General features: G+C 44.7%; 3 protein-coding genes across 3 annotated transcripts in view; 1 reads left to right on the top strand and 2 right to left on the bottom strand.

The window, feature by feature from the left end:
* The window catches only part of LOC309550686 (uncharacterized protein), an 801,473-nt gene that overhangs the window by 48,575 nt on the left and 731,336 nt on the right, over positions 1-21,562 (bottom strand). The gene's annotated exons all lie outside the window — the stretch shown is intronic.
* LOC309550702 (uncharacterized protein) overlaps positions 1-21,562 on the top strand; it is a 975,511-nt gene that overhangs the window by 391,561 nt on the left and 562,388 nt on the right. Inside the window, exon 4 of the mRNA XM_082251036.1 lies at positions 19,626-19,853. Within this exon, the coding sequence (XP_082107162.1) occupies positions 19,626-19,853 (228 nt within the window). The remainder of the gene's footprint in view (positions 1-19,625; positions 19,854-21,562) is intronic.
* LOC309550720 (uncharacterized protein) overlaps positions 1-21,562 on the bottom strand; it is a 590,048-nt gene that overhangs the window by 251,375 nt on the left and 317,111 nt on the right. The window lies entirely within an intron of this gene.

The raw sequence follows: 21,562 nt of genomic DNA, 5'->3' as shown, positions 1-21,562 counted from the left end.
TCTACTTATCTTACTACATGCATTCCTAGGTACTATATTGGATGATTAGTCGAGGCTGCGGTTCTCTAGCCCATGGAGATGGCACCTATTGCACATCTTTGGTTTGGTCACCCCACAGGCACGGGATATTGCTCCCTCAGCTCCCGGGAGAGACGGTTTCGGAGCGTCCTTCCTCATCAGCCCCTTGTGGCGGAGTTTTGTACTAATTTGTAAGTAGACTACCTTTTGTTGACAGACATTGTCACGCCTTGGCGATGATACTACCAGATATATATTCTTTTCATACATTTTTTGACATTTTTTCTCTCAATAGAACAATGATTGCTTCTGCTCCTGATGAGTGTAGAAACACGAAACGCGTAGAGCATTACAGGACGCAATCCTCATGGACAATTCTCCCTACATCATATACATATGTCTGTCTCAGTCAATTTCCTATTTTTGTGACACTGTACATTCTTTTAAGTCTTGGTCAGACTGATATCATCCATGCATGTTATCTTGTATCTATACAATTTTAACAATGTAATTTGTTGTACTCAATAAAATCTATGAACATTTACATCATGCTTTTGCTTTACAATCAGACTCAGTTTTATGCCTCACTCAAAGTCCCAACCCTTTCTCATTTGTTCTTGAATATTAGGGATGGAGGTACAACGTACAGTTGTAACCTCATTTAAAGTCCCAACCCCTCTCCATATATATATATATGTTCCCGGGATGGAGGCATTTTTCCTACTCTGATTGTACCCTGCTTATTATTTGATGTCACTGACATCCAGGGGGCCGTCCCTTTTTTACACTTGGGTCGGCATTTATCATTAATATTTATTATCATTATGTTATATGCATTCTAATGTTTGTACTCTTTGACAGACCTATGCTATTTACATTGATCATATCATTTAGATCTGGCCCTTCTGACTTGGAGGGATGGATGGCTTTTACTCTGCCTCATTCCGGGAGCTGCGATGCGCTCCGTCCGCTCCCTGCTCACTTCCTCCTCCTCCCCCTCTCAGACGGAGGGAGAGGTGTGGGCGGGTCGCGGCCGCAGCGGATCGGCGCCACGCCTCTTGCGTGCTTGACGTGCCGCCGCCGTGGTGGTGGAGTGTCGTCGGCGCGCTGTTTTTCCATCTGCTTTCGCTCATGGGGGAGATTTGGCGCCATACACCTGTCAGGATGTGACGGGATTGGCGCACACTCCCTCTTGCGAACTGCCACGTGACGCTGGGAGCTCTGCTTGTGCTGGTTTGAGGGGGTATTTATATGCCTCCTCATTTGGGGATTTCCACTTGGCTTTCTTCAGGTGCACACTCTTTTCTGACCTTTTCGAACACCATTATCCTTCGGTACAAGGTAATTCTTTATACTAAGCTACTATATATCACTTTATTCACTTGGCTACTTTAGTATGGTTATTTCCGTTACCTGCACACTCTAATGGGGTACCTGGGGTCAGGTTACCTCTACATCCTAGCACTTCCCTAGTTCTTCACCTTGCACTCACCTCTTGCCACACCCGTGGTATTCTTTGGTCACACTCTCCTCCTCACCATGCTCACTGCACCACCTTTCACCCCCATTTTTCCTTTATTACATCTCCATGCACCTTATGCAGCGCATGTATTTCCTTTCTTTCTTTCCTTTTTCTTCATTCCCCTCTCCTTTTGGGCGTATTGTACTCATTCCCTGCCTCACCATACATGATACCTAGGATTCATATCTTTTGATACTCATACTTTTACATATGAATCTACTTATCTTACTACATGCATTCCTAGGTACTATATTGGATGATTAGTCGAGGCTGCGGTTCTCTAGCCCATGGAGATGGCACCTATTGCACATCTTTGGTTTGGTCACCCCACAGGCACGGGATATTGCTCCCTCAGCTCCCGGGAGAGACGGTTTCGGAGCGTCCTTCCTCATCAGCCCCTTGTGGCGGAGTTTTGTACTAATTTGTAAGTAGACTACCTTTTGTTGACAGACATTGTCACGCCTTGGCGATGATACTACCAGATATATATTCTTTTCATACATTTTTTGACATTTTTTCTCTCAATAGAACAATGATTGCTTCTGCTCCTGATGAGTGTAGAAACACGAAACGCGTAGAGCATTACAGGACGCAATCCTCATGGACAATTCTCCCTACATCATATACATATGTCTGTCTCAGTCAATTTCCTATTTTTGTGACACTGTACATTCTTTTAAGTCTTGGTCAGACTGATATCATCCATGCATGTTATCTTGTATCTATACAATTTTAACAATGTCATTTGTTGTACTCAATAAAATCTATGAACATTTACATCATGCTTTTGCTTTACAATCAGACTCAGTTTTATGCCTCACTCAAAGTCCCAACCCTTTCTCATTTGTTCTTGAATATTAGGGATGGAGGTACAACGTACAGTTGTAACCTCATTTAAAGTCCCAACCCCTCTCCATATATATATATATGTTCCCGGGATGGAGGCATTTTTCCTACTCTGATTGTACCCTGCTTATTATTTGATGTCACTGACATCCAGGGGGCCGTCCCTTTTTTACACTTGGGTCGGCATTTATCATTAATATTTATTATCATTATGTTATATGCATTCTAATGTTTGTACTCTTTGACAGACCTATGCTATTTACATTGATCATATCATTTAGATCTGGCCCTTCTGACTTGGAGGGATGGATGGCTTTTACTCTGCCTCATTCCGGGAGCTGCGATGCGCTCCGTCCGCTCCCTGCTCACTTCCTCCTCCTCCCCCTCTCAGACGGAGGGAGAGGTGTGGGCGGGTCGCGGCCGCAGCGGATCGGCGCCACGCCTCTTGCGTGCTTGACGTGCCGCCGCCGTGGTGGTGGAGTGTCGTCGGCGCGCTGTTTTTCCATCTGCTTTCGCTCATGGGGGAGATTTGGCGCCATACACCTGTCAGGATGTGACGGGATTGGCGCACACTCCCTCTTGCGAACTGCCACGTGACGCTGGGAGCTCTGCTTGTGCTGGTTTGAGGGGGTATTTATATGCCTCCTCATTTGGGGATTTCCACTTGGCTTTCTTCAGGTGCACACTCTTTTCTGACCTTTTCGAACACCATTATCCTTCGGTACAAGGTAATTCTTTATACTAAGCTACTATATATCACTTTATTCACTTGGCTACTTTAGTATGGTTATTTCCGTTACCTGCACACTCTAATGGGGTACCTGGGGTCAGGTTACCTCTACATCCTAGCACTTCCCTAGTTCTTCACCTTGCACTCACCTCTTGCCACACCCGTGGTATTCTTTGGTCACACTCTCCTCCTCACCATGCTCACTGCACCACCTTTCACCCCCATTTTTCCTTTATTACATCTCCATGCACCTTATGCAGCGCATGTATTTCCTTTCTTTCTTTCCTTTTTCTTCATTCCCCTCTCCTTTTGGGCGTATTGTACTCATTCCCTGCCTCACCATACATGATACCTAGGATTCATATCTTTTGATACTCATACTTTTACATATGAATCTACTTATCTTACTACATGCATTCCTAGGTACTATATTGGATGATTAGTCGAGGCTGCGGTTCTCTAGCCCATGGAGATGGCACCTATTGCACATCTTTGGTTTGGTCACCCCACAGGCACGGGATATTGCTCCCTCAGCTCCCGGGAGAGACGGTTTCGGAGCGTCCTTCCTCATCAGCCCCTTGTGGCGGAGTTTTGTACTAATTTGTAAGTAGACTACCTTTTGTTGACAGACATTGTCACGCCTTGGCGATGATACTACCAGATATATATTCTTTTCATACATTTTTTGACATTTTTTCTCTCAATAGAACAATGATTGCTTCTGCTCCTGATGAGTGTAGAAACACGAAACGCGTAGAGCATTACAGGACGCAATCCTCATGGACAATTCTCCCTACATCATATACATATGTCTGTCTCAGTCAATTTCCTATTTTTGTGACACTGTACATTCTTTTAAGTCTTGGTCAGACTGATATCATCCATGCATGTTATCTTGTATCTATACAATTTTAACAATGTCATTTGTTGTACTCAATAAAATCTATGAACATTTACATCATGCTTTTGCTTTACAATCAGACTCAGTTTTATGCCTCACTCAAAGTCCCAACCCTTTCTCATTTGTTCTTGAATATTTTTATATATCGCCATGCCGCTGAGTGTTCATCTTCCTGTGTGTGAGTAGTATTATGCTCTTTAAGATCATAGAGGTCCACATAATATTTTTTAAACTCGTATGCAATTTCTTTGGCTGATTTTACCAGGGTATCCTCGCCCATTTTAATTTGCGTGATATAATTTCTAGCCCTATTGGTTCAGAGGGTGTTTACTAACATCCTACTTGCCTGTTTTCCATATTCATAGAACACTCTTCGACAACGAGCAAGTTTTCTTTTTGTTTTCGGTGATGTGAGACTTTTTCACAACCTAGATGTATAGAGGGGCCAAAAAGCCAAGGAACACCTTTGGGCTTTCAAGGACCATAAATTACGCATCTAATTTCGTAACTACCTATCACATTTTTGTAGGCCCTTGAGCACCAGAACAGTGTTTTTTTTTTTGTTTTTTTTTACACAAAGTTGTCAGTTTATTGAGATATTTCTCACACACAACCTGGACATACTTAGAATTACACCCCAAAACACATTCTGCTACTCCTGTGTGTGGTGATACGTGTGGGACTTTTTCACTTTGAACTGATTATATACTGGACATTGGGCTCAATCCACTAAGCGGCATCTATCGCTTTAACAACTGCGGTAAAATACCATTTAGTGTTTTTCAATTTTTTTTGCAATTCACTAAAAAATGCTGCTAAAATACAGCATGATGTGATGTGGTATTTTAGTAGTTAAAGCTTGCGGTACTTTAATGCCGGTGATAGCCAGCATCCTTAACAAACAGTAAATTGCTGGTTGTTAGGGAGAGGGAAGCCGACAGTGTCTTTAACAACCAGTAACTGTCATGGTTGTCAATCATTGGGCGACTGCCATGTTCTTAACAACCATGAGTTGGAAATAAAAAAAAACAACCATGAGTCATCTACTGTCAGTGGGATTTCCCGCTGACAGCAGAATGCAAACAAAAGAATTTAAAAACTAAGAAAAAAAAAAAAAACTGTATGGGATCCCCAATCCATACTAGGCCCCCGTTGACTGTGGCATGCTGGGTCGATTACATCATAAGAGGGTGGGGTTACCTATCAATTTAATTGGGTGGTATGGCCCCCTACTTTATTTAGCGGTCAGAGGCTGTGGAGCTGTCATTCGTTGGGAGCCAAGCGTCAGTGTGAGTCAGGGTTTTTTTTTGTTTGTTTGGGTCAGCAGCTGGCATTCATCATGACTGAGGTTGGATCTACTTCGGGGGACATTTATTTTTTGGGGGGAGGGGGTTGAATAAAGGATTTGCCAAAAACTGGCTGTGTGTTTTTACTAACTTTCAACACTTTTCTGGTGAATAATTAGGGGTAATATGTATCCCATACTCCTTCATATGGGGGGCTGGGATCTGGGGGCCCCTTTGTTAAAGGAGGCTTCAAGATTCCGAGAAGCCCCCCACCCACAGACGGGCTAAGGCTGTGGGGGAAGAAGAGGCTCTTGTCTCTATCAACATGGAGAACATGTGATTTGGGGGCTGCCCCCTGCCCCAAAGAGCCCCCCCACATATTGATGGCATGTGGTCTGGTATCGTTCAGGAGGGGTTGCACTAACCCCCCCTCCCCCTTTCCTGGCCTGACGGGCTGCATGCTTGGATAAGGTTCTAGTATGAATTTTGATGGAACCTCCACGCCATTTTAAATTTTTAAAATTAGCATGGGGTTCTTCTTAACCACTTTATCCCCCTTAATGACCAGGCCCTATTTTGCGATTCGGCACTGTGTTACTTTAACAGACAATTGCGAGGTCGTGCGACGCTGTACCCAAAATTTATGTAATTTTTTCCCATAAATAGAGCTTTCTTTTGGTGGTATTTGATCACCTGTGCGATTTTTATTTGTTGTGCTATAAACAAAAAAAAAGCGACACTTTTGAAAAAAAAAAAAACAATATTTTTTCACATACGTCGGTTTGCCCAGGAGCGGCTGCCTGCCGCAGTAAATCTGCGGCGGGCGGTCATAAAGTGGTTAAAATGCATAACAGACCGAAGGGCCTGGTATGGATTGGGGGGGGACCCCATGTTGTTATTTTTCTTAATTTATAAATCCCAGCAATTCATTTGTTTACATTTTACAGATGACCCACGGTTGTTAAAGAGGAAGTAAACCCTCCTCAGGAAGTTGTACCTATAGGTAAGCCTATATTAAGGCTTACCTATAGGTACTGTAAATATCTCCTAAACATGTACCGTTTAGGAGATATTTACCTTTAATGCAGCCAGTGACGTCACTGGCGCATGCGCTCTGAAGGAACGGCAGATCGTGCCGTTCCTTCAGAGCCCCGTGCCGTGACCGTCGGCTCCCGCGCGCGTGCGCGGGAGTGACGTCACCGCGGCTCCGGCCAATCAGATGGCCGGATGGCGCGATCCCGGAAGACGGGCGACTATACATGTCGCCCGTCATACAGGTAAGCGGACGGCACGGCGGGGGCTCGTTCTAAGGTAAGTATTTCATAATGAGCTAGTATGCGATGCATACTAGCTCATTATGGGTTTCTCTTTCAGGTTGTAAAGAAGAGAAAAAAAAAAATTCTTGGTGTACAACCTCTTTAAGGACGCAGCCCCTGCTAGCTCTTTAACATTCACTTAAAATCAAACACATTCCTTATTTATATTGCATGCTTGGATCACTACCTAATTATCACTTTTATTTATTTATTTCCTTCTGTGAATTGAGTTTAACAACTTCAATACGGGGCACTTTCACCCCCTTCCTGCCCAAAGCAATTTTCAGCTGTCAGCACTGTCACACTTTGAATGACAACTACTCAGCCATGCAACACTATAGCCAAACAAAATTTTTATAATTTTTTTCACACACATAAAACTTTCTTTTGGTGCCATTAAATCACCACTGGGATTTTTTATGAAAAAAAGAGTGAACATTTTGAAAAAAAACACTTTCTTGACAGACTCCATGGCAGCACACGTATGGGTAGCTCCACCTCCTCTCCTACCCTATAGGACCCCGCTCCCATAAATTTTTGCTCCAAACCAGGAGCCGTGTTCCTTTTTTGTCCTCCTCCTGCAAGAGAAGTCTTACCTTATAGGATGTATGTCAGCTTCAAACGACCTGGTGGCGTGTAGCATGTTGTTTCTTGACGGTGCTTTCTATGTCAGTCCAGCAATCTCAGTATTAACTGGGTGGACCCGGGCAATATTGATGCTCTGAAGACACCGTAAATCCTGAATAAAAGGTGGGCTGCATGTCTGGCTAAAGTCCCTGCTACTAGTGGGAGGCCCTGATGCAGGCGCCGAACTCCTGTTGGGGAGCTCTCCAGGTCCTGATCTGTCTGTGGGTGGTAATGTATATTGCTTCATTTTTATTTACCTTTCTTTGCATTGCTCCGTTTTTACTTCCTGGTGTGCTGTCTATGGCGGCTGCAGCGCTCCTGCGTTCCAGACTGCCGCTCTCGGCTCCTCCCCCGCTTCTCCTGGCATCCCATTGGGTGCTCAGGATGAGGCTTGGCTCCTGCAGTGGTTTGCGCATTCGCGCTGCAATCCATCCCTCTATGGCGTGATGCGTCATGTGGGCGTGGTTTTACGGCTCCCGGGAAATTTAAACAGCTGTCAAAGCTGTTAGACTTGGGAAGTCTGTGGGTTTGGCGGCAGCTTCCCCATGCTGTGTCTCTGCCTGTGTCTGGTAAGTCCTGCAATGGGTCAGTCCTGGATGGGGAGAAGGGGGGGGGGGTTGATTACTTACTCTCTCCCTATTGCAGGCTTCTTTTGGTTGACTGCAATGGATGCTTCACCGCCCCCTGGTGGCCAGTCCCTGCGCAACAGGTGAGTTAGTTATTTTTAACCCTTGCCTGTCTGCCAGCTGGTCTTTGTATCCTGAGCTTCTTTTCCTACCTTTTCTTTTCAGCCCATTTAGGTCTTATCAACGCCCTGTTACTGGATCAAAGGATCGGTCACCTTCAACTCACTGTCACTCATCCTCCCTCTAGATCTCGACGCCATAGGTCCAGGTCCAGGCGTCACGAGGATAATCAAGGCTCGATCAATCTTCAGCCTTCCCGCCACTCTGATCGTTCCACTGGAAAATCTTGCTGGGGCTGTCAGTCCCGTGTCCCTGAGGAAAGGTCCTTGTGTGATGCCGGTTATTCTCGAGCACTAAAGGAGAAGAAAGGCACGGACCAGCCAGTGGAATCCCTGGTCAGGCGGATCGTCCAAGAGTCCCTCAGGGATTGGGATCCTAGCCGTTTGTCTGGTCACTCATCCGAGGCACCAGGTCTTCCCCCAGGGGAAGATTTAGAGCCGGGAACTTCCCAGCCAAGTCACTTTTCAGAGGATTCCTCGGTAAGCGAAGATGACCTGGAGGACCAGGCCTCAGGTCTTGATTTTGCCATGGTTCCACCGCTAGTTAAAGCGTTGAAGGAGGCACTAAAATGGGAAGATCCAGCGGAATCCCCAGCGAAGTAGAGGAAGTACTTCAAACACCTCAAGGAAGAGCGTTCTCACTTCCCCTTTTTGGGTGAGCTGGGGGAAATTATCACGGACAAATGGGAAGGAGTGGAAAGGAAGAACTCTCTGTCATCCAAAGTTTCCAGGATGTATCCCTTCAAAAGTGAGAAGGTAAAGCATCTTGATTCTGCCCCTACAGTGCATGCAGCTTTAATAAAGTTAGTAAAACATGTCACCTTGCCGCTGGAAGATTCGGTTTCCTTTAAGGACAGATTAGACAGATGTATGGACACGGATCTTAAAAAGATCTATTTGTCAGCCGGCTTGGCCTGTAAGCCAGCTTTGGCATTGGCAGCCATGTCCAAGGCTATTGAGGCCTGGGTGGATAATGTAGAGGCCACACTGCAGAGTGTCTACGAAGAAGTAGCTAGAGACTCGGCTGTTCAAGAGCTGAGACTGGCAACGGCTTTTTTGGGGGAGGCTTCCATAGATATTATCCGCCTGGTGGCGCGGGTAATGCTGTCCTCTGTCACGGGCAAACTCGCTCTGTGGCTGCGCCCTTGGTTGGCCGATCCTGCATCCAAGCAGGCTTGGTGCAGGATTCCCTTTGAGGGCTTGTCCCTTTTTGGCAACAAATTGGACAGTGCCATTACCCGGGCCACTGGTGGCAAGTCTGGGTTCCTTCCCCAGGATCGCCGTTTGCTAGATCATAGAAGATCTCAGCGCTCGGATCGATCTAGAGAAGCACGTTTCTACAGACCTGGTCCCGAGTTCAGAAAGAACTGGAAATGCCCTCAGTCAACAGGACAAAAGTTTCCCAAGGGAACACCTTCTGGTGGCCGGGAGGCCGCAAAGTCCTTTTGATATCAAGCCTGTCCAGACAGTGCGGGTAGGCACTCGCTTACTTCAGTTTGCGCACGGTTGGGCAGCCTCAATCAAAGATCACTGGACCATCAAAACCGTGTTGCACGGTCATGTCTGGACCTTCGTCAGACCTCCTGTTCTTCGTTTTGTTCCCACAACTCTACCTCGATCAGAAGAGAAAATGCTAATCCTTCTGTCGTATGAAGATTCTCTGGTTGCCCAAGGTGCAGTAGTTTCTGTCCCGACCGAAGAAAGGTTTCAAGGCCTTTACTGTCCTCTCTTCATGGTATTGAAGAAAAGCAGCTCCTGGAGACCACTCATAGATTTGAATCACCTAAACTCCTTTATCAAGAAAGAGAGGTTCAGGATAGAGACACTTTTCACCATTCGCCAGGTGGTGCAGCCAGAAGACTGGATGGTGTCCATCGATTTGAAAGATGCCTATTTTCACGTACCGGTAGCAAAAGAGCTGCAGAAGTTAATGCGCTTTGCGGTAGGTCAAGTGCATCTTCAGTTTACCTGTCTCCCTTTCGGGCTTATCACATCACCTCAAATCTTTTCAAAGATCTTACTGGCTGTAGTAGCCCTTATCAGAGCAAAAGGAATTCAACTTTATCATTACCTGGACGATCTGCTTCTTCTTTCACAGCATCAAGATCAGATTCTGCATCAAAAGGTCTCAGGTGATCTCTACCCTTCAGGAGTTCAGATGACTTCTAAATATGGAAAAGAGCCATCTAGAACCCACAAAATCCTTGATCTTCCTGGGGGCCCGCTTCAACACTTCCAAAGGCATGATCTCCCTACCGTTGGAGAATATTCCGGTGATTCGCGACAGGATATTTCCAGCATTGTCAGCCTCCCATCTTCGGGCTTCCCAGTGGTTGAGAATAATCGGGACTATGGTCTCCACAGCCCCCATGGTCAAGTGAGCTCAGTGGAAGATTAGGCCCTTCCAGACAGGATATCTACAACAATGGAGTTCCGGGAGTCCAGATGCTCTTATCCGGATAACATCCTCCATGAAGGAGGGCCTGACTTGGTGGCTCCAACGGGAGAATCTCTTGAATTGCCACTCGATTGTTCCTGCTCCTTGGATAGTCGTGACATCAGACGCCAGCAGGTCAGGTTGGGGTGCGCACTGCTTGTCAGAGGTGGACCAGAGAAGATGGGACATCCCTGCTTTCGGGGTGGTCTCAAATGTCCTGGAGCTTCGGGGAGCATTCTGCGCTCTCCGGGCCTTTTCGTCATCTGGTAACCGGAGCCTCGGTCCTCCTAAGACTGGACAATAGGACGGCTGTCGCATACATTAAGAGACAAGGGGGTACCCGCAGCTCTTCCCTCCTGAAGGCGGTAAAATCAATTATGGCATGGGCTCAATGGAATCTGGCCGACCTGTCAGCTATTTATCTTCCTGGAGTCCAAAACGTCCAGGCAGATTACCTGTCAAGGACCGACCTGGACAACAACGAGTGGTACCTTCATCCAGAGATCTTCAGGTGGGTCATCTCTCTGGGCTTTCTCCCGGAGGTAGACCTGTTTGCCTCACCAAACAATGCCAAACTGAAGAAGTTTTACACACGAGATGGTGTTATTCCCAGGCTTAAGGAGTAGATGCTCTGACAGATCACTGGAGCTTCCACAAAGCATATGCCTTTCCCCCAGTACCAGTCATATTCAAGTTCCTGTTGAGACTCAAGAGGGAGAGAGTAGAGATTGTTGCAATTCTTCCATTTTGGCCGAGGAGACCATGGTTCCCTCTGTTGCTCTAACTGAGCTTTCGGGATCCTGTTCCTCTGCCGATCAGGCAGGACCTTCTGTCTCAGGGTCCTGTGCTGTATCCCTGCCCGGCACAACTTCATCTCATGGTCTGGTTCTTGAAAGGGAAAGACTGAAGACTCTCGGTTGTCCAAATGTGGCAATTCCCACAATGATGAGTGCTAGAAGACCGGGTACCAACAGGATTTACGAGAGAATTTGGTCCAAATTCAAGGATTACATGGTTAGTGTTTCTGGCTCTTTTACTGATCCAAAAATTTATGATATCCTGGGATTTCTACAGACAAGACTGGATCTATCTTTAGCGGTCAGCTCTCTCAGAGTCCAAATCTCAGCCATCTCTGCCTTCACAGGGACTGCATGGGCTAAACATCCTCTGGTCGCCAGTTTTTCAGAGGTGCTACCAGGCTGAGACCTCCTAGGAAGCCCAGGTTCCCCAAATGGGACCTTCCGCTAGTCCTGGATTTTCTTTCCTCAACTAGTTTGGTGCATGGAGATCCATTTTTCCTCAAAAACCTTTCCATGAAGACGGCTTTCTTGGTAGCTATTACGTCAGCCAAACGTGTGTCTGAAATCAGTGCCTTGGGGTGCAAGGAACCTTTCCTAACCTTTTTCCCTGATTGAGTGGTGTTGATTCCGATGCTGGGTTCTAATCTGAAGGTAACATCGGTTTTTCACGTTAACCAGGAAATTGTTGTACCCACTTCCAGATCTCAGAATGACCTTAATACCAATCCATTGGATGTGGGTGAAGCCTTACAATTATATCTGGGAGCCACTGCCCCATTTCGCCAGTCGGACCACTTATTCGTGCTCTTCTACGGGAACAAAAAAGGCAAGCGGGCATCTTTAAGATCAATAGCAAGTTGGATAGTTCAGACCATCCAGTGGGCATACAGAGCCAAGGGACTGGCTCCTCCGGAAGTGGTGACTGCACATTCCACCAGAGGGATATCCACGTCTTGGGCGGCTTCCCTTCATGTTGCACCTGAAGTCATTTGCAGAGAGGTCTCATGGCTCTCGATTAATACCTTCATGACGCATTATTGTGTTGAACCGGCTTCTTTGTCTTCGGTCACTTTTGGTTTAAAAATTTTGTCTGTTGATGGTACAAATTAAACCTGTTTTCTGTTTGACCAGTAGTTGCCAACCCGGCTGTGTATGGCTAGTTATTTCCCATACGTGTGCTGCCATGGAGTCTGTCAGGAAAACCGAAAATGTATTCTCAAATACTTACTGTAATTTTCCTTTCCTGATGGACTCCATGGCAGCAGGAGTTCCCTCCCATCTGCTGGAGTAGTCTATTTATGGAACACGGCTCCTGGCTTGGAGCAAAAATTTATGGGAGTGGGGTCCTATAGGGTAGGAGAGGAGGCGGAGCTACCCATACGTGTGCTGCAATGGAGTCCATCAGGAAAGGAAAATTACAGTAAGCATTTGATAGTAAATTTTCCGTTTTTTTTAGTTTCTATTATAAAATTTTACAAATACCGTATTTATCGGCGTATAACACGCACTTTTTTCCCCTGAAAACATAGTACAAACAATGAGAGCGTGTTATACGCCGATATTTTTTATTCCAAAGAGGGGGGGGCGGGGATCGGGCGGTTCGCCCCGCCTCTCCTGGCCCTGGGACAGCCCTGCCAGCGTACTCTGCAGTTAAGAAAAAAATCACTGCCAGCCCTTTTTATAGATCCTTACTACATGATATCATTGTCATTGAAAAACATTGCCTCTAAATACCTTGTTAGCTTCGTTCTTGCTGGCTGCTCTCCTCCTCCCACTCCTCCTCCTCCTCTGAATGTAGCTTCAGATTGGTGGAGGAGAGCGATCACATGACCAGCCATTAAACGTCAGAGAAGAGCAGTCACATGACCGGCCATGAAAGAACGGAGCTACTGAGGTAATTAGAGGCATCGGTTTACAACAATAACAGTGACACATTGTAGGAAGTATCTATGGAATGGGGCTGGCAGTGATTTTGTTTTTACTTTAGAGTACGCCTTCAGGGCTGTCCCAGGAGACTGGGGGTCTCCTGGGACTTCAGGGGGGCAGTGCAATGTAAAGGGGGCTTTGTAATGAAAGGGGGTATGTAGTGTGCATGGGGGGAACTGTGCAATGTATAGGGGGGCTGTTTAATGAAAGGGGCAGTGTACTGTTATTTTTAAATATTTAAAATGTTTTTTTCCTAAAACTGCCCTCTTGAAGTGTAGGTGCGTGTTATATGCTTGTGCGTGTTATACGCCAATAAATAAGGTAAGTTATTTTCGTTAAAAAATGTGGCCCTATATTATTTATACTGCTATATATCCTTTGTAAAAGTAACACAAATTAGTATATATTATTTGGTCTTTGTAAAAGATATAGCGTCTACAAGCTATGGTACTGAGCATTGAAAATTGATCACACCTGATGTACTGACAGCCTCACCTCATTTCTTGAGGCCCTGAAATATCAGGACAGTAAAAATACACCCTAAATTACCTTTTTGAAAAGTAAACAGTCCAAAGAATTTATTGGATTTATGGTGAGTTTTTTGAAGTTGTAATTTTTTCCTACAATTCTTAGGAAAATTAAGGAAATGATAGTTATATCTCACACACGGCATAGGCATACTTGCAATGATACCCCAAAATGCTACTCATTCAGAGTATGGCAATACCACATGTGTGAGACTTTTAGACAGCCTGGCCACATACAGAGGCCCAACATGCAAGGAGCACCTTCAGGCGTTCTAGGAGCATAAATTACACTTCTAAAGCCCCGTACACATGCACCGATTGTTGGCCGACCGATCGGCTGTCTTTTGTCCAGTGTTGTTGTGTTGGTTGAAATGTGCTCTAGACTGCACACCAATTTTGTCGGCCAACAACAACCAACTGCAGAAGTGATGTCATGTTCTGGTCTACTTTTCGTGTGTTTTTTCTTCTCTGAGCATGCCCAGTCTTGCTCATCTGACTTTTGTCGGCCGAAATCTGTACTGACTGACGAACAATCGGCCGTTCTGTTGACGGCCAACAAAAATTTTATAGCATGCACACCAGATTTTGTTCGGCCGAAAAGTCGCAGTCGGTTGTCGGAAGCATCATACTAACAAGCTGACAATTGGCCGAAAATTTACGGCCAACAATCGGTGCGTGTGTACGGGGCTTAATTTTCTAACAAGCTATCACACATTTGAAGGTCCTGGAGCACCAGCACATTAGAAATGCCCACAAAATGACCCCACGAGACAGATGGTCTGGAGACAGGTACTCGGTTACTCTGATGGGCTGAAAACAGGCACTGGGTTTCTCTGATGGGCTGAAGACAGGTACTCGGTTATTAAGATGGGCTGGAGACAGGTACTCTTTATTTGGGGGACAATTGGGGCATATTACTTTTTGCAGCAACACTTTTTCCAGGTCTCCTCCTCACACAATAACTGGTGTAGAGGTGATCAGGGACACAATAACTGGTGTGGAGGTAATCATCATCTGCTGGAGATGAAAGACGTCACAGTGACTATGGAGGAAGAGGACGGACATGACGGGGGGTTACTGGGTGTAAATAGAAAATAAGATCTTATTACCTCCTCTGCTGCCACTTTCACCAATGTCTCCTCTCAACTTCCTGTCTGTAACTGACATCACTTCCTGTCTGTATTCCATAGAGACTTCCTGTCTAGGTAGAAGTGAGATCACCATCTTGTGGAGTTTAGAGAAACTGTAGCCCCGAGAAACGTCTGGTAGTGTAAACACGGCCTTGTGCGTGTGTATGTATGTTTATTATTATTCAGGTACTTATATATCGCTGTCAATTTACGCAGCGCTTTACATATACATTGCACATTCATATCAGTCCCTGCCCTCAAGGAGCTTACAATCTCACATTCATACATACATAGTACCCTGTTTCCCTGAAAATAAGACCTAGCGTTAATTTTGGGGATGGCTGCAATATAAGCCCTACCCCCAAAATAGGCTCTAGTTAAAGTCGTTCTAAAAACATTTAATCCATTTTGTAAAAAGATTATATAATGTGCAGTGTGTCTCCTTTTGTGACTTTATTGTGGAAAATAGATTATTTACAGCACGCTGGGCGCTCATATGACCTGAGGTAGATCTCGCGGTTTACGTCAGTGGCCCCTCACTCTGCAGTGCTGAAAGCTGGGAAGAAGAGCTCCGGTGGGTCATGTGAGCACCCAATGGCACAGTAAATAAGGTATTTTCTACTATAAAGTTACAAAAAGAGACACACTGCACACTCTATAATCTTTTTACAAAACTGATAATATAATTTTATAATGCCTTTAATCAAGGTTTATTTTTGGGATTACTGAATGTCCTAATGCTGACTCCTGAGGAGACAGGGGACACATAAACTTTTTAAAAAACATTTTATTGTTTTATTTCAGGTTTTTTTAGAACAAAGAGAGGGGTAAATGACACAATACAAGCACTGTGCTGTCTATCATGCCTTAAAGAATCAGGATTTTTTTGTTTTGTTAGGGTTACAACCACTTTAAGATCGTCGTGGTGACATGACTGTTTTTGAATAAATGTAAATTATTGTACATGCCGTAAATAAATAAGACATCCCCTGAAAATAAGCCCTAGTGTCTTTTTTGTAGCCAAAATTAATATAAGACCCGGTCTTATTTTCGGGGAAACACGGTAGGGCCAATTTTTTACAGGATCCAATTAACCTTGGAAACCTTGCAAGCGGACCTGAACAAAATAATGGGGTGGGCAACTACATGGCAGATGAGGTTTAATGTTGAAAAATGTAAAGTAATGCACTTGGGGGCCAGAAACCAGAAAGCAAGCTACTCACTAGGGGGGGAACCTCTGGGTGAGTCTAAGATGGAAAAGGACCTGGGGGTACTGGTAGACAACAGGCTTGGCAGTGGCATGCAATGCCAAGCCGCGCAAACAAAGCCAACAGAATACTGGGTTGTATAAAAAAGGGGATTCACTCCAGAAATAAAGAGATTATTCTCCCTCTCTACAAGACTCTGGTCCGGCCACATCTGGAGTATGCTGTCCAGTTCTGGGCACCGGTCCTCAGGAAGGATGTGCTGGAACTGGAAAGAGTCCAGAGAAGGGCAACAAAAATAATTAGGGGAATGGAGGGCATCAGCTATGAGGAAAGACTACAAGCACTGAACTTATTCTCTCTGGAGAAGAGACGATTGAGGGGGGATATGATATCAATGTACAAATACTGTACTGGCGACCCGAGCATAAGGAACAAACTATTCAGAGAGAGGAGATACAATAAGACACGTGGCCACTCACTAAAACTAGAGGAAAGGCGGTTTAACCTTAAAGTGCGTAAGGGGTTCTTCACTGTAAGAGCGGTAAGGATGTGGAATTCTCTTCCACAAGCAGTCGTATCAGCAGGGAGCATTGATAGTTTCAAAAAACTATTAGATGGGCACCTTAGAGACCACAACATACAGGGGTATACAATGTACAACATACAGGGGTATACAATGTACAACATACAGGGGTATACGATGTACAACATACAGGGGTATACAATGTACAACATACAGGGGTATACAATGTACAACATACAGGGGTATACAATGTACAACATACAGGGGTATACAATGTACGGTTAAAAGCAAACACACACACACACATCATAGGTTGAACTGGATGGACTGATGTCTTTTTTCAACCTCACTAACTATGTAACTATGTAACTATGTAACCTACCAGCATGTCTTTGGAGTGTGGGAGGAAACCGGAGTACCTGGAGGAAACCCACGCAGGCACAGGGAGAACATGCAAACTCCAGGCAGGTAGTGTCTGGTTCCTTATAGATGGGTCATCCCCACTCCCACCAAGGGGAATAGAAATATATTACTGCTCGGGGGGAGACATTTTGGCACCTTTGATTTTGCAGTAAAATTGATTGCATGTAGAACATCTGTTATATGGATACAAAGAACCCCAGCCGAGAGTAAAGGGTGGAAATGGCTCCTGATCCCCAGATTTGAGCAATTATGTCACCAATATAAATGGATAAAAACCTGCGCTATGTGTAACAACTCAAATACCTACAAAAATAACTTATACCGGACTGCTGCTGTAACAAAGGTAAGTATTCCCTTTATCAACTAGAAGAGCATTATGTGTCACAGCGCTGTCCTATTGTGTGTGCACATAAATTATCACAAATACACTAAAATATGTGGATACATTCATATATAAAGTGCTAGGGACTCAAAATAATATTCTCTGCATATCTACTGCTTCCACTTTACACCTACTTCATTGATATTATGGTGTTTATCAATACATTAGGTAAACTGAACCATGTGCAAATTTACCTACAACATAAAGTGCTTTGTGCTCAAAATGCCACTCCTTGCAGATCCATTGCTTCCACTTTGCATCTACTTCTTTTTCTTATAATATTATAAGAAATAATTTATATAATATATAATTATATACTTTTCTGCTATATTAAATGAGCTAAAAACCTGTGCAAATTCATGGAAACATACAATATTTTGTGTTCTCTGCAAGTCCACTGCTTCCACTTTGCATCTACTTCAACAAATTTATTTTGTTCTAAAAAGTCCACAAATGAATGAAAAGTTGATAAGGTGTGAAAGTTCTCCGTGCTCCAAACTGTGCCAGCTGTAGTGTAGCCACGCCTTCTTCCACCTCTTACACATGTGATGGTGAGGGCGCCCCCTTAGTAGTGCTTCCCCACTCACCAGAGCAATATGACTCCCAGCTTTTCAGCTACCAGAGTCACAAACATCCTTCACACTCTCCTCACCTCCGATGGCAAAGGAACTGGATCCTCCTCGCTCACTCCTGCAAGTCTGCTGGGCTTTCTGTCAGTCTCCCTCCTAGACTCAGCTTCCTCCTCCGACCGCTGTTTCAGCAGGAGCTCCGCCTCTTCATACACACTCAGGGAGGAGAGAAAGGGGAAGGATATACAGTACATACACACACAGCACAAGGCAGTGTTCACACTACCAGACGGTGTAACGTTAGAAAACCATACCTCGTTAGAATTCCATTCCTCGTCACTTCCTGTCAGAAACAGCTGAGCAGCGTAGCAGTGCGCATGCTCAGAGCCCCAGATACATAATTGAACAGCAGAGAAGTTGACAAGTGCGCATGCTCGGAGGATATAAAATTATTACGGTAGTGTGTGTAATGTTATACTTGCGGCGGTTACATTAAAACAGTTCGGCTTTAACATGGGTCATCTCCGCTCCTATCCCTGTCACTTCCCTAGCCAGAAAGAGTGCTGCTCACTCTTTCTGGCTCTGAGGAAGGGGGTTCGCCCCTGAAACGCGTCAGCCTAGCCACAGCAGCCCCATGCGACCATCTGCATGTCTATTCGTTACATTTGGGACCTTGGCTACCTTGGAGATTTCATATGCTATGTTGATGTGTGTTGTATCACACCAGTCTTGTGAGTACTTTGTACACTTTTTAGTATTTTAAATAAATGGTTTTATGGTAATGCACTAGGTCAATGCGCCCCTCTTTTTCTTTTTTGTCTTTTCTACCAGTTGGTTCTGGATACCCTTGATCCTGAAGGGGGCAGTAAGACCGATAGCTCTTTCAACACCTGAGTTTGTAGTGCACCTCTTTTCACTCCATCAGACATCACTCGAGCGCAGAAGATTTTGTTTTACTACTTGGGTAAATTATACCTCATCCTGAGGTGGGGCTTTAATAAAATGGGGACCTGAATGGTGAGGTGAGGAGGATTCTGGGAATTTCATTTGGTTTTACTATTTGTGTTTAGATCTAGAGTTTTCTTCCTGGGAAGTATTGAGATCATATGACCATCACATTGCCTCCACCTCCCTCCCTGATAGAATAGAGAAATACAAAGAAGATTCTAGAAGTCACCAGAGAGATCATGGAGGAGAGGTGAGCGGTGCTGGGAATTCTGGGACATTATCCAGTAACAGACAAGGGATGTGTCTGGATGGTGACTGTATCATTGTGTGTGTCAGGTTCCTATAAGGTGTCAGGATGTCACTGTCTATTTCTCCATGGAGGAGTGGGAGTATTTAGAAGGACACAAGGATCTCTACAAGGACGTCATGATGGAGAATCAGCCGTCCCTCACATCACCGGGTAAGAGGAGACTTTATTGTAAAGGAGAGAGCAGTACAGAGGATCCACCTAGATCCCCCATCATCTGATAAACACAGAAACAATGTATTCAGTCAGTGTGTGTGTTTCCTACAGATGGATCCAGTAATGGGAACCCACCAGAGAGATGTCCCCGTCCTCTGTATTCCCGGGATTCCACACAGGAAGGTCACACCATCCCCCACCATCATCAGGTAGATGAGGAACAATCACTGATAGTATCATTAGGATCTGTACATTATCTGCATTGTTACCATTGATGTCATTTTTATTATATATTCAGAGTGGAAACCTGAGAGATTCTAAAGTTGAGGTTAAAGAAGAGATAAAAGAGGAGGATGATGAGGATTGGGTGATGGAGGAGTCAGAGTTTCCAAAAGAACACAAAGATTTGTACCAGGACACCATGGTGGAGTCATCCAGCTACAGAAACCCACCAGAGAGATGTCCCCGTCCTCTGTATTCCCGGGATTCCACACAGGAAGGTCACACCATTCCTCACCATCATCAGGTAGATGAGTGACAATTATTGGTAGTTCTGATTTATATACAGTATGTTTGTTACAATGAATGTTTTATTATATATTCAGAGTGGAAACCTCGGAGATGATAATATTGATGTTAAAGAAGAGTATAAAGAGGAGGATGAGGAGTATGGAGTGATGGAGAAGTTTTTAGAAAGACACAATGATATGATGGAGCCACCTAATACCAGGAACCCACCAGAGAGATGTTACTCCATTCCCAACCATTACAAGGTTGGTAGACTGGAGCTTATAGAACATTGATTCATGGAAAAGATATCTGGATTTTTTTTTGGAGTCGCAAAAATGATTCTTATGTTTTGTAGATGTTGTTATCCATCCTCTTGGTTAGAGTGAAGAGCTGATAAATGTAAAAGTTGAGGGTAAAGCAGATGATTCCTATGAGAGCTTTTATATTACAGATAATATTCTTTCATTTTCTTGACTTAGAGTGGAGATCCAACTGATTTAGAATTCGAGGGAGAAGAAGAAGAGACATATGTGAGGGATGATCAGCAGTCTATGGAGGAGGATGGAATAACGGGGACATTTATAGAGGAGGACACTCCTACAAAGATCAGCACAGGTGGGTCATAACATTAAATACATTCCTCCACCCATACTGATCACTGATTGGTCCAGAGTAGGGCGGGGACTGGGTGATATCAGCCTGTAATACCCTGGTTACTTTCCTGAGCTGTGTTCCCCGTCCTGTATTCCTGTATTTCTCTCGGATAATCTTCCTTCTCTGTGCTGCAGACACAATTTATGTCTCTAGACTGGATTTATGGAGATTCTGGGGTTCAGCTGGAAGCAAAATGTTGATTTCTACCATAGACGTTACTAGACCTAGGCACCTGGGGTATGTGCTTTGGATCTCCTGCTCCATGCCCGGGTCTAGTAAGATCTCTGACAGAACAATTCTCCCGGGGTTACTTGCTCTGTTATTTGCTGGCTGTGCCGGGTGGAGGGATATGTCTGTATAGTCTCACACCCAAGTCACTGAGTGCAGTCTCAGGAGATGGGAGGCAGTGGTGTGGGACCTCTGCAACTTGTCTCATGAAAACATTTATTTTACTGCTGATTACTGAATACCAATATTATGAGTCCTGACCCTTACACTGTATAATTTATGTTGTACATTGCATACTCCTGACCCCTGCACTATATACTCTATGTTGTGCATTACATACTCCTGACCCCTGCACTATATACTCTATGTTGTGCATTACATACTCCTGACCCCTGCACTATATACTCTATGTTGTACATTACATACTCCTGACCCCTGCACTATATACTCTATGTTGTACATTACATACTTCTGACCCCTGCACTTTATACTCTGTTGTACATCACATACTCCTGACCCCTGCACTATATACTCTATGTTGTACATTACATACTCCTGACCCCTGCACTATATACACTCTATGTTGTACATTATATTCTCCCTACCCCTGCACTATATACTCTATGTTGTACATTACATAATTCTGATACTGTTCAGTCCTAACTTCTGTATCCTATATAATAGGTTGTACATTACATAGACCTTACTTCTTTTGCACCCAAAAGAAGTAAGGTCTATGGAAGGAAAACATCATAGCAAGAGGAGGAGGGGGCGGTTTACGGCCGAAAGCTTCAACTGCTTCAGTGTACACAGTGACAAGTGAAGACTGCACTCACTGCAGGC

Source organism: Pelophylax lessonae (genome assembly GCF_965119305.1).
Source record: "Pelophylax lessonae genome assembly, chromosome: 3".
Lineage (NCBI taxonomy): Eukaryota > Metazoa > Chordata > Amphibia > Anura > Ranidae > Pelophylax > Pelophylax lessonae.
Note: the sequence above shows the minus strand (reverse complement) of the source record. Positions and strands in the feature narration are given on the sequence as shown.